Source organism: Eupeodes corollae, chromosome 2 (assembly GCF_945859685.1).
Source record: "Eupeodes corollae chromosome 2, idEupCoro1.1, whole genome shotgun sequence".
Classification (NCBI taxonomy): domain Eukaryota; kingdom Metazoa; phylum Arthropoda; class Insecta; order Diptera; family Syrphidae; genus Eupeodes; species Eupeodes corollae.
Window position 1 is genome coordinate 87,542,161 of NC_079148.1, and position 16,191 is coordinate 87,558,351.

At 32.5% G+C, this 16,191-nt stretch overlaps 2 protein-coding genes across 2 annotated transcripts in view; both read left to right on the forward strand.

Moving 5' to 3' along the window:
• Positions 1-16,191, forward strand: part of LOC129945343 (hormone receptor 4) — a 240,686-nt gene that overhangs the window by 50,838 nt on the left and 173,657 nt on the right. The window lies entirely within an intron of this gene.
• LOC129945344 (uncharacterized) lies at positions 11,069-11,949 on the forward strand. The gene is made up of 2 exons (XM_056055021.1): positions 11,069-11,653; positions 11,721-11,949. The coding sequence occupies exons 1-2, from the start codon at positions 11,416-11,418 to the stop codon at positions 11,927-11,929; spliced, it is 447 nt and encodes a 148-aa protein (XP_055910996.1). The 5' UTR covers positions 11,069-11,415; the 3' UTR covers positions 11,930-11,949.

Sequence of the window (16,191 nt, forward strand, 5' to 3'; positions counted from 1 at the left end):
AAAGATCATTTATAAAAATAAGGAAGAGTATTGGAGAAAAAACGAAGCCCTGGGGCACACCAGCGTTTATTTTGTGGATATCAGATTTAAACCCGTCTAATATGAATTGAACTACTACTAGTAGTATGCGTGAGATGATGGTTAGTGCGTTGGACTTTAGGGCCTAAAGGCATTAGTATTAAGTGTTATAGTTTAACTAAGAGTGTCCGTATTGGACAAGTAAGTTAGTTATAAGTAATGGTTAATTAGGTTAGTTTTGTACTGAGTAAGAGTAATTGTCATGAAAAGTGCTTTCTCAAATTAGTCGTTCGGATTTGGATTAGAACTGTAGATCCCCTCCATTCCTGACAGCAGTACTCGCACACAGGAATGGTTGAGAGTTGTAAGTCACTATAGGCCCTAGTTCTAAACGCTATGTTGCGCCACCCAATACTAATACTATACTTGAATTGAACGGTCTGAAAGATAATTTCTAACTGAACGAAAAAGAGATTCATCGATACCAAATGCAACATTTTCGATACAAGAACTTGATGCTAAACTCTATCAAATGCCTCTGAAATATCAAGTGCAATAATCTTCTTGATATAAGGATATGTGTAACTGTTCGGTTAGATAAGACAATTTATCTGCGTTTCAACCTTGGAAAGAAGGACCGTAAGTGAAATTGGACAAGAGTTAGAGGGTGAACAGGATTCGCCTTTTTTAGGAACAGCCTGGACAAATTCTGTTTTCCATCGTCTCGCAAAGAGACCTTTGCCAGCGTTTAAAAACACCACTCTAGCGAGAGACCTTTGTGTCAAGGTATTTAAATACTCTAGCAACTGAACGAATGCGAAAGAAGGTTTATCCTATTGAATCGTTTACGCTTTTAAGTACAAGCGGAGTCATGTCACTAATTGGCTTTATCAATTGAGCATACAAAATAAGGTTTCGGAACCAACGATGACGTCGTTTTTACAAATGACCAGACATTTGTGCTATTTTATTTTATTTATGTATTTCATGATTGCTTGTTAAAAGTAAGATACAATACCTTAAAATCTAATTATGAGCTAATTTAACTGATAGAACAAATAATAATTCATAATATAATATCTTAAATCCCTTCGAATTCTTGTTGTGTTTTAAATTTCCATAATACCTTGAGTTAATGATTTTCAAAGAATGTTAAATTCCTTTATTCTAATAGATTTAAAAATAAGGAAAGTCAACTCAACGAATGGGATCATTTCATAGAATTCAACGGTTAAAGATTGCAGATTATAGAACACGTATACAAATATAAAGGAGAGTTTTTGTAGTTATACTATATTATAGATTTTGAAACTAAAACTAGTGTGACCTACTTTGGGTATATTTTCCCACAAAAACTTTTTCTGTTTATTTAAATTTTAAACCAACCCTAATGGTTATATGGTTATAAAAAAAATCTAGCTTTTACCATCATCTTTCAACAATTTTTTAAACTGATTTTCTGTGTGCATTGTTCTTTCATCAAAAGATTTTTCTCTTGATTGTTTAATCATAAGAAAAGGTAAATCATATCCTTATGGTCCTGTGAAACCAGTAAGTGAATAGGTTTTTTCTTCTTTAAAGAAAGAAAAAAAAAACAAAGCGAATGAAAAGGGTTAAGAAAATGCATTAAAATGTAGATTGACAGTTGAAGATTTTTTCATAAACATAAAAAGAAAATGCATGTCGCATGTGTTCATATAGGATAACAAAATATCCATAGTAATAAAAGACAACCCGCTTTTTTGCCCTCATTAGTAATGAATTATAAATACCCTATTGTATTATTTGTTTTCAAATGCAATAATCCATTCAAGGAAATAAGAATTTCATTTCAAACAGGATGTTCGTATTGAAAAAGATGAACCAACAAGAAGAAGATTTTCTGCATTGTTTCTTTTGATTGGGAATTTCATTTGTTCTTGGATATAATTTATTTATAATAAAAATTTAAAATAGAATAAATGACAACTTTTGTATTGTTAACTTATCGTTTGCATGCTGAACGGTGTTAAATAATTGCAATTATTGTCAAAGTCGGTTTGTTTTGGTATATGGTTACAACCACTCTTAAAAAACGAACAATTCACTAGTATGTATATCTTTAAAATCTAAGCTCATCCAAGATCCTAACTCGAGGGTATATAGTGATAAGCCTATTAAACTGCTTAATCAGAGGAATACAACAACTGATTGTTTCACTAAATGGAGGTTATTGAAGAGATATTAAGACAGTATTTAAGTCAATGACGTATAAATGGTTCAACTATGTTACTTATTTACATGCTTAAAGTGGCGCTACAGTCCGGAGCGGACCAGGGCCTAAAACAACATGCATTTGTAGCCATCTTGGTCCCTAGTTTCGTATACGCCAAGTTGGTTGAGGTCCTCTTTCACCTGCGCGTGCCACCTGATTCGCGGTCTATCTCTACTGCTTCGTCTTTCGAAGACCGTCCGGCTAGAGCATTGATGTCCATTTGCTCTACATGACCCAGCCATCTATGTCGTTATACTTTTATTCTTCAGTGTCTATTTATTGAATTCGTTAAACAAACTAACGTTAGAATTTAAGACTAATATTACATTAATTCTTAGGTTTATAGATTTACAATGCTTTAAGCAATTTGCAAAAAAAAACAACTCTTAACTGAAGTATTGGAAAAATTTACTTTTAATGTTTTACTTTAAGAATCATCGCACCATAGTTCGATCTGCTTGATATAGGATGTAAAGGAAGTTGTCTTCTAATACTTGAACGGCTATAAATATTGTTTAATTGTTCCAAAATTGATGGTGATATGACTGACCCATTGATTAATTTTATAATAAAGCTCAGCTGAGTGTACGAGTAGTCTCTGTGTTTAGGAACGATGGAAGATTTATGAGCGTGAGCCTATGACTGTACGGTGGAAGTTCGAGCTTATTGCACCACGGGAAGAAACGAAGGCAGAAGCGCATGAATCTTCTTTGTACTCCTTCTATTCTGTTTATATGGACTGACTTAAAGAGAGCCCATATTATGCAGCCATATTTCAATACTGGTCTTACAAATGATATACAAAGAAGTTTAAGAATGTAAGGGCCGCGAAAATCATGTGAAAACAGTTTTATAAATCCAGGTGTCTTATTTGCTTTTTTAATAATATAGTCATGATGATTTGTAAAAACTAATTTTGAATCAAAAATAATACATAGGTCAGAGAAAGAGAGAGTTAGAGAGTTTAAAGTCAAATAAGAAGATTCTAATTGATAATTGAAAGTCAAAACATTTTGTTTGCGTGTAAAACACATTGATTTATATTTGTCTATGTTTCGTAAAAGCTTATTTATAAAACACCATTCGGGAAAAATATTTAGATCATCTTGTAGGAGTAAACAGTCGTCAAGTGATTCAATACGTTTGAACATTTTAATGTCATCAGCGTAAATTAAAACAGATGAATGTTTAATAATAGAAGGTAATTCGTTAACGTACAAAATAAACAGTAAATGTCCTAAGCGGCTACCTTGTGGTATGCCAGAGTTGGTATACAAATATAATGACCGCTCATTCCTAAAAACTACGCTATACGATCTATTATATAAGTACGACGAAACCCAACTAGCAAATTAATCGTTAAAGCCTTGGGATTTAAGTTTGGAAGCCCGTACTGAAGTCTGTGAAGACACAATCAACTTGTTTCCGTTTTTCAAACGAATCTAAACAAAAAGAACTGAAATGAAAGAGGTTATGATTTTACAAATAATGACCCCAAATAACTTAGGGATGACGGACAGTTTTGCAATGGGAGGTTAATTTTGTATTTAATTTTTACTATTACTGAAGAGGATAGGATAAATAGGATGCGAATTTTGACAAAATATAAGAAGGTACACCATCTGAACCAGGGCTATAACAAAAGTCAAGTCCTGAAGCTTTGCGAACGATTTCATCTTCAGACATCCAAAGACTAATTGAATTCTATGGGAGGTATTTTGTGAGAGGGCCAATGACTCGGGCGTTTGAGTCATGGCTAAGTTCGTTGTAGAAAGACATGCAGTTTGGATACCCGTCAGTATTTCTCTTACTATTAACATAGCTCCAAAAGTTTTTTGAGTTGTTTTTTATGTCGGTTTCAGTATTTAAAATAAAGTCATTATAAAGAATATCTGAATAGTCAATAAACATATTTCATAGCTCATTGTATATTACCAAGTCATTGTCAGCTTTTGTTGTATTATATTTAATCAGGTCTTGTTTCTTTTATTTTTTAAGTTTTTTAGGCAACAGTCAAACCATGAAGTAGATTTTGAAATATTGCTCGGTTTTCGCAATGGTGTGGTCTCATAAAAAAAGTTAAAGAGAACACATTAGAATTTATAGCACTATAGCACATAACATTAATGTCACAGTTCTCAAGCAAATGATTCCAGTTAACATTACATAACAGGTTGAAAAGTTCATTAAGTCTGCATTTTGTAAAGTTAAATTCAAGATTTTCTTTGGATCAATTAGGAACATTACATATATTAAAAATAAAAGATAGGTCTAATGCTGGGTCGCTGTACAACCCATACAGTACGTCGTAGTAACTTCTCCTCCACTCACCATCGAAGCAGTCGGGCCAAGAATCACATGAAGAATTTTTCTTGACGTCTTGAATTTTTTTAGGCGCTCTCATCTTTTCTTAAAAGTGTCCAGGCCTTAGCGCCTTTGATTATTATCACTTGCTAGAAATATTCAAATATGGCTTGAATACTATTGAACAAAATACTCAAAACAATGAAATTTATTTTTACAGGTTTTCAAAATTGATGATCGGGATGTCATTTAAAATAAACAAAGAGATCCTTTTCATAATTTTAAATCGGTAGTTCATTAGGAACCTAAATATCATCTTAATAATCTATAAAATAGTAGTACCCGTGTCGTGATGGTAAGTGTGTAGAACTGTCAATAATGCACGGAAATTGTATTGTTAGAGCGGTTTTCGTTAGTAATTTACATACATTGCATTTCCAACAAAACAAAATTTTACTTACTTCTCCTTAAGAAATACATGGATCCTTTAACAATTGTACGAATGTTTTAATTTCGTACATTTTTTTGTCACTTAAAAATGTGAATTTGCAATTTATATGCTATTGAATTTCAAACAGCTGCACATCCGCACTTGGGTATACTTTGCATATTATTAAAATTAAATTTGAATGAGCAAGTATTTTTTTGTTCTTAAAAAAAGTTTATTTAAAACCTATCCCAACAAGCATTTCCTTACGAAAGTCAATGGCTTGGCTATTTCCTTCTTTAATACAAGTTGAACCTCTAATGAAGAACTCTGCCAATGACCTTCTATGGCTTCACTTAACTTTAAACAAAGAAGCCAATAACCTACCCTACCACTTTAACCCAAGTACCTACTACTCATAACAGAACACAACATAAAGGGTTCGAATATAACAGGAACAAAATTGAAAAAAAAACAAGTAAATCGAACCGATCAAACGAAAATAATATTAAAAGCAAGACCCTTCAAATGCTAACCTAACCACTGCTGTTGCTGTGAAGAATAAAAAAAAAATGGAACAAAGGACGAAATAGCTACACATTGCCAACAGGACTATAGCAAAAGAAAAAGCAACTAGCTATAGCTAGCCAGCCAGCCAGTCAGCCAGTCAGCCAGCCAAGCCCATCAGGGATGCAATTCAATAACCCGTTCCATCTCGATGTAGGGTAAAACAGAACCATATCCCAGTGCATTGTATACAACAACCCCTTTTCTTGTCGGGCGGCTGACTTTCCAAGAATAGAACAACGAACCTGGAAATAGGGACAGGACAATAATGGATTCGTCTTCTTTCTCACAGCCATTGCTGTGCTTGTGCTCTGCTCTCTGACTGCCTTTGCCATTCTGGCGCGCAAGAAAAAAAAAGGTTTTATTGAATTTAAGCGGCACAAAACGGACCTACCTCAAGCGAATCTCGATTGTTTTCCCTCGGGAATATTTTCTGGCTGCTGAACACACTCAGCCAAGGGGTTGCAAAAACTAGTGCAAATGCAATAATTAAATGTGCGACTGAGGGTTTTATTTTGTATTGCAATGCGCATTAAGGTCGATGAACCAACACTGGCACTTTGCAAGTTGAAGGATCAAACTTTAATTTAGCCGAGATTTATATTTGTTTAATTTTTATTTTACATATACATATGTTTTCAAATGAAATATTAAAGTTCTTTTCATATAATTGAAACATAAATGTTGTGTTATATCATTAACATGCATTGCTTCTAATCAAAATTACTATGATTACATTTAACATTTCTAAGGACATAAAGCTTAATCGTGAAGCTCTGGTGATAAAATCACAATTAAAAAAAATCAAATATCTTTCACATAAAATCTTTAAAAAATAATCACAATCGATACTCTTACACCCAATTCTTTGCAAAACTTATTAAATCAATTCAAAATTCAATCTAATAACTCTCGGTTTATCTTTAACACTTGCTATCACAAATATTAACAACTCAAGTACTTCTTTACTTTCCATAATTTCTTCAGAATTGATAGATAGATAGAAATTCTTTATTTTCGTATTAACAGTTACACCTGCTGACTTTTTGTTTTTATTGAGTTGAAGATGAGCTGAAGCTCAACCTTTGTCACTAACAAGGGACTTGGTCCCGTTTGCTCGGCGATTATGGCATTTGCCAAGGAGTCGTCATTGAACCGCATGAAACCTCGGTTCTCAGGTCGCCAATGTGTGATATCATTACGTAGGTAAAAGTGATTAAGTAGGGCTCTGTGCTCAAAGTGCTCGCTGTGTATTTCTCGCAAATTTTCCATGGTTTCAATGTTCTTTTGTGCAGTCTTATAGTTTAGAAGCTTAATATTAGAACCTACACACATTATGTGAATGTTTGTAGTCTAAATGTTGGTCACGTCCATAACTGTATTTTCTAATCATTTATTATTATTGCACATTAAAACAACATCGGTGACTTCACATTTAAGAAAACAATATAACCTAATGATTAAATCGTTTAAAGAATTAAAAACATTGTTAAGCTGAGTTGTTATATCCTAAACCCTCAAATTTGAGGTCTAATAATTTGAAGTTGTATATCAGACTGAGTATAGGTTTTTTAATGAACCGAGTTTTAGAGACTATTAGTAACATTATTTGCAACATTAATAACGGACTTTTGTGATTAAAACTGAACCCCAAAAGTTATACTGTGTTGCTACGTATGTTGACGGGGATGTTCGTTCTTAATTGATTTTTTTTTATCCAATTTCATTAGTTTACAAATCTTATATGTGTTTATACAAAAATCATGTTTTTCATGCTAGCTTACTAAGTTCCAACATAAATCTAAAGAGATATTTTGTTTTTGTTTGAAACATTTCTGAAATTACTTTTGTCCACTTTGTTTACGCATGCATTCCATTTACCATTTATCTAGACAAATAGAACATTAAAGATCTCCATTTGGTCTTCACATATAACGATGATTAATAACATTACGAAGTCGCTTGATAACAGTTTCTCTGCTGCGTCGGACAATATTTCAATAATAAATATAACCTTAAAACCCCACTTTCTTTATTTTTAATTTGTCCTTCAAACAAGGCGTATTTTTAGGTACATGGAAACATTCTCTGATAACTCCTTTGCTCTAAAGCATCTGTGGAACATTATAGACCTATTGCTAAGCTTCAGCTAATCCCCAAGTTATTTGGAGCAATTGTTAAAATTAAACTTTATAGTTTAGTTCAAAACCATGTTTCCCTGCATCAGCATGGCTTTTTGAATGTTAGGTCTACTGCAACATATTTAGTAATTTTTACAAATTACTTGTTTTGGTTGTTCAGAAAATCGTTATTAAAAGGATGTAATCTACACCGATTTTTCCAAGGTGTTTGATCGGGTATAACATAATGTTCTCTTGAAGAAACTTGAAGTGCTTGGCTTCCACTCGAATCTCCTAAAATGGATCACAAGCTATTTGTTTGGACGAAGACAATATGTTAAAATTGGTGATGTTCTTTCCAATGAAATACAAAATTTTTCCGGTGTACCACAAGGTAGTCATCTTGGTCCACTCCTTTTTTAATTGTATTTATAAATGATTTAGCGAATTGTGTTAAAAGTTCTACGTGTCTTTTATATGCTGATGATCTCACGATTTTTAGTTCTGTAATTTCCTAATCAGATGCTAGTAAAATTCAATTGGAAATTGCTACTATAACCAAGTGGTGTTTCATAAATGATTTATATTTTTAGATTTAGATTTAGATTTAGATTTAGATTTAGATTTAGATTTAGATTTAGATTTATTCATTGAATGCATACACAGTAAGACATACATCTTATAATATTAGTTATATGCTAAAATACAAAACATAAAATATTAAACAGGCTACATCAAAGATGAATTTATATAAAATTTTTGAGCTTATACAAAATTTAATTTAATTTAATTAATAATCTCATTCTTTGAATTCAAATCGATTTATTCAGTTAAAATTACAATTAGTATATAATATTTATGTACATATGTATATTTATACAAATTTTAGTAGTTCAATTCGTTATTTAAAATCATATAATATAAAATTCGTACATATTAATCTCAACTCTCAACTTTATGCGGGGTTCTTTGAAAATAAGGCACTTTGAAAATGACTTCGGAGTTCGATTTGAAACCTAGTTTCTTCATTTAAAGTTCAGAGGTACGACAGGAATAATGAGGGTGCATAAGCATTAAGGATCTGCTTGAGGAACTGAATTGAATCCTATTATATAAACTAGAAGGTTGTTGCGTGTTTATTATGTTACAGAGTAGGAGTAGGGTCCTGTACCGCATGAGATGATCGAAGGAAAAGTTTAAATTAGGCGTGAAAATTCCGAAATACGATCAAAACGACGTAGACCAAAAATGTAGCGAGCTATGTTATTAAAGGCGACCTTCAATTTTCTTCTACTGTTGGCATCACACTTGCCAAAAACTTGGCAACCATAAGTTAATATTGGGATCACAATCGTTTTGGCAATCATCATCCGAGTGTTCAAGGGCGTAAAATGTTGTAACGACCATAACATTCTAAGAACCCCATAAACCTTAACCACCACCACATTGATATGGCTGGCCCAAGTAAGTCTCCTGTTAAACAACATGTAAATTCAATTGGTATACCATTCAAGCAGATGCTTGGAAAATACTCCAGATTAATTGCTGATTTATTGATGATAACACATTTTGACTTGGTAGCATTTAAGAAAACACCATTATTCTGAGACCAGTTTGATATTTTTTCGAGATCTTGGTTGATAGTATAAGCTCCATCTTCTATTAGCCCCAGGGGACAACTATAAATCAACTGTACATCATCAGCAAACATTTGAATCGCACATCCCGAAATCTGAGATGGTATTTCATTAATGTATAGAGAGAAGAAAAGAGGACCCAAAATAGAACCCTGGGGAACTTCTCTGGTTGTGGGAAGGAATGACGACATTTTGTTGTTAACCGACACCGCCTGAAATCTATCTTGCAGATATGTTTTGATCAACTTAACCGCCAATGGAGACAAACCAAAATAACTAGAAAGTTTCTGACATAAAACGTGATTGTCCACCGTATCAAAGGCTTTTGAAAAGTCTAGTAATACTAGAAAAGATACAAGGTTATCATCTAATACCAATCTTATTTCTTCAACAACATTGACTATTGCTGTAGTACAACTGTGCTTCTCACGAAAGCCAAATTGTTTACTTGACAACAAGTTCTGTGATCTGATGTGGACATTGAGCTGTTTTTGGAGAATTTTCTCGAAAACCTTGGACAGAAAAGGTAATATGGTGATGGGCCTGAATTCATCCGTGTTTCGACCTTTGGGAATTGGAATGATTTTCGAGCTTTTCCAATCATCAGGGTAAACGCCCGTCATAATTATAGTGTTGAAGATGTGGGTCAAATAGGTTAAGATGTATAGTAAAATTGCCTTCACAAAAACTGGATGTATGCCATCGATTCCAACCGCATTCGATTTGATGCTAAGTAAGCTTTCAACGATATCTGTATTATCAATACCAACAAATTCAAATGACATACCTTGGTAAGAAGTATTAAGAGATTCCTGAGTAAGTGATGAAGATGAGTTACGAGAGAGATGTGGAAAAGGAAACGAAACAAAGTTTTGGTTTAACACATCTACATCTATGTTCCCAATATACTCAATATTAGATCTACCTGCCCTAATTCCCTTAAATTTTTCCATAATTGGCGTTTGTTGGCTGTTCCTAACTTTGAACTGTACGCTTCGATCTTAGCGGATCTAATTTTAGCATTTGCTTGGTTACAAAGAGTACGATGGGTTTCGAAGTGTATTACAACTCTATATCTCTTCCACTCACGTAAAGCATGATCCCGTTGAAATAGAAGCCTACGAATTTCATTGGAGACCCAAGGACGTTGATAATTTATAGCATTTCTTCTTCGGATTGGTATATGGTTGTTAAACAGGTTTAAAATATTAGAGTTCAAAAAATTAACTTGGTCATTAGGTGAGGAGAGGTAGAAGACTCTGTCCCAATCAATGTTTAGCAGATTTAGTTCAAGGCTAGTATAGTCTACCCTGTGAAAATCACGATACACATATGGGGTTTCAGTTGTATGCTTCCTAAAAACAAATCTGAAATAATTAAGATCATGTTTCGAAAATGCTGGTGCCGATAACTGGTCATAATGCAAAACGTCGCTTAATTCACTTACAAAAAATGCGTCTAAAAGTGTTTGTGAAGTACCTACAAAATGAGTGGCAATGGTTGTGTTAACTGGGAATAAGTTATATGACCCCATTTCATTAATAAGTGCATTCTCAACAAGAATTTAAAGAAATATTTTCAATGAGCGTAAACAAATGACTTAAGGAAACATCATTATTGGGTCTATATACAACACCTAATTTTAATGTTAAAAAGTGTAGTATTGTTACGTTTTCTAAAATAAAGGATCTGATATGTTTTGAGTACAAAATTGAGAATCAGTTAGTAGGAAAGGGGGCACTCTAGTCTGGGAATTTTTTGTGGTTAGGAGCGCGTGGCAAAGAGGTCGGCAGCCTTTGTAGGTAGTGTTTGAGTCGTGGTGGTTGTGTATGTCTTATCAGTATTGATGTTTTGGGGTTAGGAGCGCGTGCCAGTGTGAGTTATAGAAATGTGTAATGGTGTTATCACAATATGTTTTTTATGATTCATTGTAATTTGTGGTTTGTATTTTGTTTAATGGGTTTATATGCCTACATACATATGTGAGAAAAAAAAATGTATATTCTAGCAATGATTGCTTAAGTGTTTTTATTTTTAGAACAGCTCTGATATAGAGAACATTAATTGGGGGAAGTAGAAAAAAATAATATGTTTTGGTGTGAAAGATTAAGGGAAGGAGAAACATTTTGTATCTGTGAATCTGGATGGTTGGACATAAAATTTACGGATGTAATATTCTATAATGACACATTAAAATTGATGCTACAGCCAGAATATGGAAGCGAATGCGTTTTGTTTCATATTAGAAATGGTGAGACCGTTTCGCCTATTCTGAGTTTTAAGTTGCAGTTTCAATCTATGCAACATGTACGGTTTAAACTTTTAGGTGAGAATATTAGTTTTCATAAAAAAAAAGTAAAATGAAATGAATAAAACATAAAATTATATTATAGGAGGGGAGTTAACACTGATCGGAACGATTACACCTCATTCGAATGCTGTAAAGAGAAAAGAGGGTGAATATCCATCGCTTTGTCCATTTGGTGAGGTTGAATTACTTAATGAACCTCAAAAACTTAAAAAGAAAAAAGACAGTCATCGCATAAAAATAGAGACAGTTGAACGAGTTCATGACACATCATTTCAATCGAATGTATTTTAATATATACAAAATGAGATAAGAATAAAAGATGTGAGATGAATATAGATAGAATAAAAATTTTATAAAATTTAAAATTTGAGTGTAATGTTTATTAGTTTATGACAAACCTTTGGATAGCAAACATCTTTTTTTTAAAATGTTGTTTTACTCATCAGTCTTATGTCTGCTTTTAATTTGTCCTTCATTAATTGCTACTTTGCCATTACCTGTGGATATCAATTTGCAACAAGCAAACATAACTGACAATCTCTCTTTTTCATTGAGTTTACCTAATAATTATACTGTGCGGATAGGTTTATCGTTTCGTTTGTTAACCTTTACAAATGGTAAAAATTTGCTTAATACCACAACAACAACAACCGATACAACATCATTTCAAAATGATGCAGCAGTGACTTCAACAACAGCAAGAACGGTGGTAAATACAATTTTGGAGGAGAAAAAAATAGTAACCGTAGAGGAAGCAATCGAGAGTTTTAGGCAAGACTTAATTAAAAAAGAAACTGAAATATCAGGAATTATACAAAGTAAGGATGTTTTTTATAGACATTTCAAGCTTGAGTTTGATGAAGATAAGGCACTAACTGTTCGATGTTCGTATGATAGCAATTATAATTTGCGCACTCTAAGCATTAAATGTTATGAGTATCATGAATATGAAACTGAGAGAGTATTAAGTAATGGAGAAGTTGAGGTCTTTATGAAGGAGGATCTCGCATACAAATCTGATGTCGAATTACTGAATTTCAAATCATTAAAACAATCATACCATATGAATATCTCTTAAGAAAAAAAATGTATAAGTGTATATATCAATAAAGATTTTTATTTAAAAAAAAATTACAAAAAGATGTGTCTTATTTATTAATTTTAGGTATAGGAATCCATGAGTTGTGATCGTGTGAAAAGCCGAGCCATTTAACAAATAATCGTTTTTTTTTTCTTTGAAGCACTTCCTCGACTAGATATGTATCGGGGAACTTAGTTTTCTGTAGTTCAAGCTCATAAAACCCTCCTTTAATGGGATGTCCTTGGTGATCTTCCAATAGGTACGTTATTGGATTTGAGCGTTGCACTTTGGCTATCTTAAAGATTTCTGTGGTCCAATTCGGTGTGTATCCTTTATCGAAAACATGTTTGTATTTACTAATTCTGACAAAATCCCCGGTTTTAAACTTTGGAGTAATATGTATTTTGATGTGATTATAGATCTTGGAGAGTAATATGTTTTCATTTGCAGCATTGACTTCAGATGGTTTCATATTTATCGTACGATGTTTGGAATTATTGTACGTTTTTGTTAGTTGTTCTATAATATCAATCCAACGATATGAACCATTTAAACTAAATTCTTTCCACATCCAAGTTTTCAAGGTACGATTAAATCGTTCAACAATGGAAGCTTTGAGAACACTAAATGTAGAGTAATGATTGATTTGAAACTTTTTCATAAGTTTTTGAAACGATGCATTGAAGAATTCTTTTCCATCATCTGTTTGTAAATTTTTTGGGTGATGACCTTTATTAAATATATCTTCCATAGCCTGAGTGACACTCGTTCCTGTTTTATTTTTAATAGGAGCCGTCCAAGCAAATTTAGAAAATGTATCAATAACTGTGAGAAGATATCGATAATTTTCGTTTTCGGGTGAATACACAACCATCTCGACTAGATCGGCTTGCCATAAATCATCTAGACCCTTAATAATTACTCGTCTTTTTGGAAAATTCCTTCGAGCTGGCTTATGTAGTTCTTCAACAACGTTTCTCTGACTCATCTTTTTATTGAATGATAAAAACAAAGTATTTGTTCATGCATTTTATTAATTAAAATATTTCTATATAATAACTACAAGTTTAAGTCATACTATTTCAATCTTTTATACAAAGACATCAGTTTTTTTATTTTTAACAGTCTATTTTCAAGCATGTAACATGCGCATGTATCTGGACCATTTTTGCATAAGTTTGAAGACCATGGGCAGTTATCGAAATGACATCCATGTTTTGATGTTGTAGTAGATACATTCATAAATCTTTTCAAAAAGATTACACAATTCAAAAGCTCTTCATGATGTTCTTCTAGTATATTATGATGATTTGTTTTCAGAAACTGTAGAATTTCATCAAAAATTAATAAAAAATCTATGTTAGACATAATGATTGAGTTCTCCACACTGAGGAGATAGATTAAAGACTAAAGTTATATAATGACTGGTTTTAAGTTTTAATAATTAATAGAATTGTCTTCAATTTTATTTTCAGATTTTTTTTCCTTATTATCAATTGTGTCAAACAGTAGTTTCTCAAATTTGTCAACTACTCTATATTGGATGTATTCTTTAAGTTGTTCGTATGTTTCATCAACATATTTTTTGGTAGCAGCGTCTTCCTGTTCTTGTGGTTCTTGAACATTTTTTAACCGTTTAAAGTGTATGTTGTAATCTCCGCTTTCTGTTTTGAGGAATCCCTCTCCAGGTGGTCCAGGCAAACCTCGCTCTCCCTGTAAACCTGGTGGTCCCTGCTCTCCTTGTTTTCCTCTTGGTCCTCTGGGTGGGGTTCTATTTGAGAAACGACCAAATTTATCAACACTCATCTTTTTTTTTTTATTATTATTCGATAATATTGGCTTCTTTAAGTTCTTCAATGATTGAAATAATTTCGTTAGAGTGATTGTTGTGTCCAACTTGTTGTGAACCAATTAGAAGTCTCAATCGATCTACTAGTTCATTGGGATTATCCCAAAATATATAGTCTTTTTTCAAATTTGATAATTGCATTATTCCACTTCCTGAAGGTATTTGTAGTGTTGAAGATGATGGCGATAGAGTATTAGAAGTATTTGTTGTTAATCCGAATAATTTACTTATAATTTTTTTATACTTATAACCTCTATTGCCGTGTACTTGTCTCTGTGAATTATGATCAATTCTATGAGCATTAGTGTCATGTAATATAGTCCTGTAGTTTTTTAAATCTTCATTGGTGTAAACTTGATTATCAGGGTTTTTCTTAAATATAAGCTCATATAACCCATTTGTTCCTTCGAAGGTTTTATTTTTAATTTCTATATCTTTTCCGATAAGGTTTAACTCACTATTACCGATGTACATTTTTCCATCTTTTGAATGTACACCATACGTTTTATCAAGGGTGTTAGAATTATTTAGAAATAAATCTATATATTTTTTAGGGGTGTCATGAAATTGTTTTTGTGACAAGCGTTCTGCAAAGCTACTATGGCTTGACTTGTTCTTTGTTCTTTTTGGAGTAGTATTACTATCAACGGAAAAAATTCTTGAATCATCATCATCATCAATAGAAGTTTTGAGGGTGGTGAATTCTTCATGAAAATGTTTCTTGTTATCATAATCATTTTCTTGTGATTGAGGATGTTCAAAATTGAGTTTTATTTTCTTTAAAGGACTATTTATAAGGTTATGTTGATCTTGTTTGATATTTGATTTTTTTACTAATTCGTTTAGTGGTTTTGTAAGAGGTTTAAGAGTTTCTTTAATTTGAGTTTCGTAAGCTTCCCTACCGATCTTAAGAGCTTTGTATTTCTTTCGTAGAGCATCTGTAGTTTTAATTAATTCCTTTGTAAGTTTTACATCTATATTCATCATAATGTAAACATTTATTTCTTCCTACAGAGGCAAGTTGTTAATTTGTTTCGAAGTTGTTGAAAGAATCGTTCAAAAAATTTTAAACTGAATTTGATATTGAGATTACTGATTTTAACTGAAGAATACTGGGTCTCAATCTGGGTGGAACTGCTTTTTACTGCTACTATCTGCTCACTGTACTGCTCTGTACTGTTCTCATAGAACATTTCTTTACATATGGTATTAAAGCAAAAGTGTTATTTGTTTTATAACTTAAGAAAACAGTCAAAGCCTTTTCTATAACGACCTTCATTCAAAGGACTATCCTTGTCAATTACCACAAATCCGTAATTTGTCTTCCAACATTCTGCACAAACTATTCTGAATGTATTAAATGTCATATCTGAATTAACATGATCATTATATATATGTTTTAGATTCATATCGTCCTGTTTGAAGATGATTAGTAAATTCGCATTGTCTCGAATTAAGTGTTTGGGTATTCTTGTATAAGTCTGGCATAAGTAAAAACTATCAATATGATGATGCCGTCCCATACTGAAGTAAACTCGAACTGTGTCTTGTTTTTCACAGGCAATATCGTCAAAAATAAATATAGAATTTGGTTTAGCCCCTTCGGGTGAAATAACATCACTG

Bases quoted from the DNA above. Each gene is read 5' to 3' on its own strand.
- LOC129945344 (XM_056055021.1), top strand. From the start codon at position 11,416: ATGTTTTGGTGTGAAAGATTAAGGGAAGGAGAAACATTTTGTATCTGT. The intron at 11,654-11,720 runs GTGAGAATATTA...ATTATATTATAG, and splicing joins TGTACGGTTTAAACTTTTAG to GAGGGGAGTTAACACTGATC.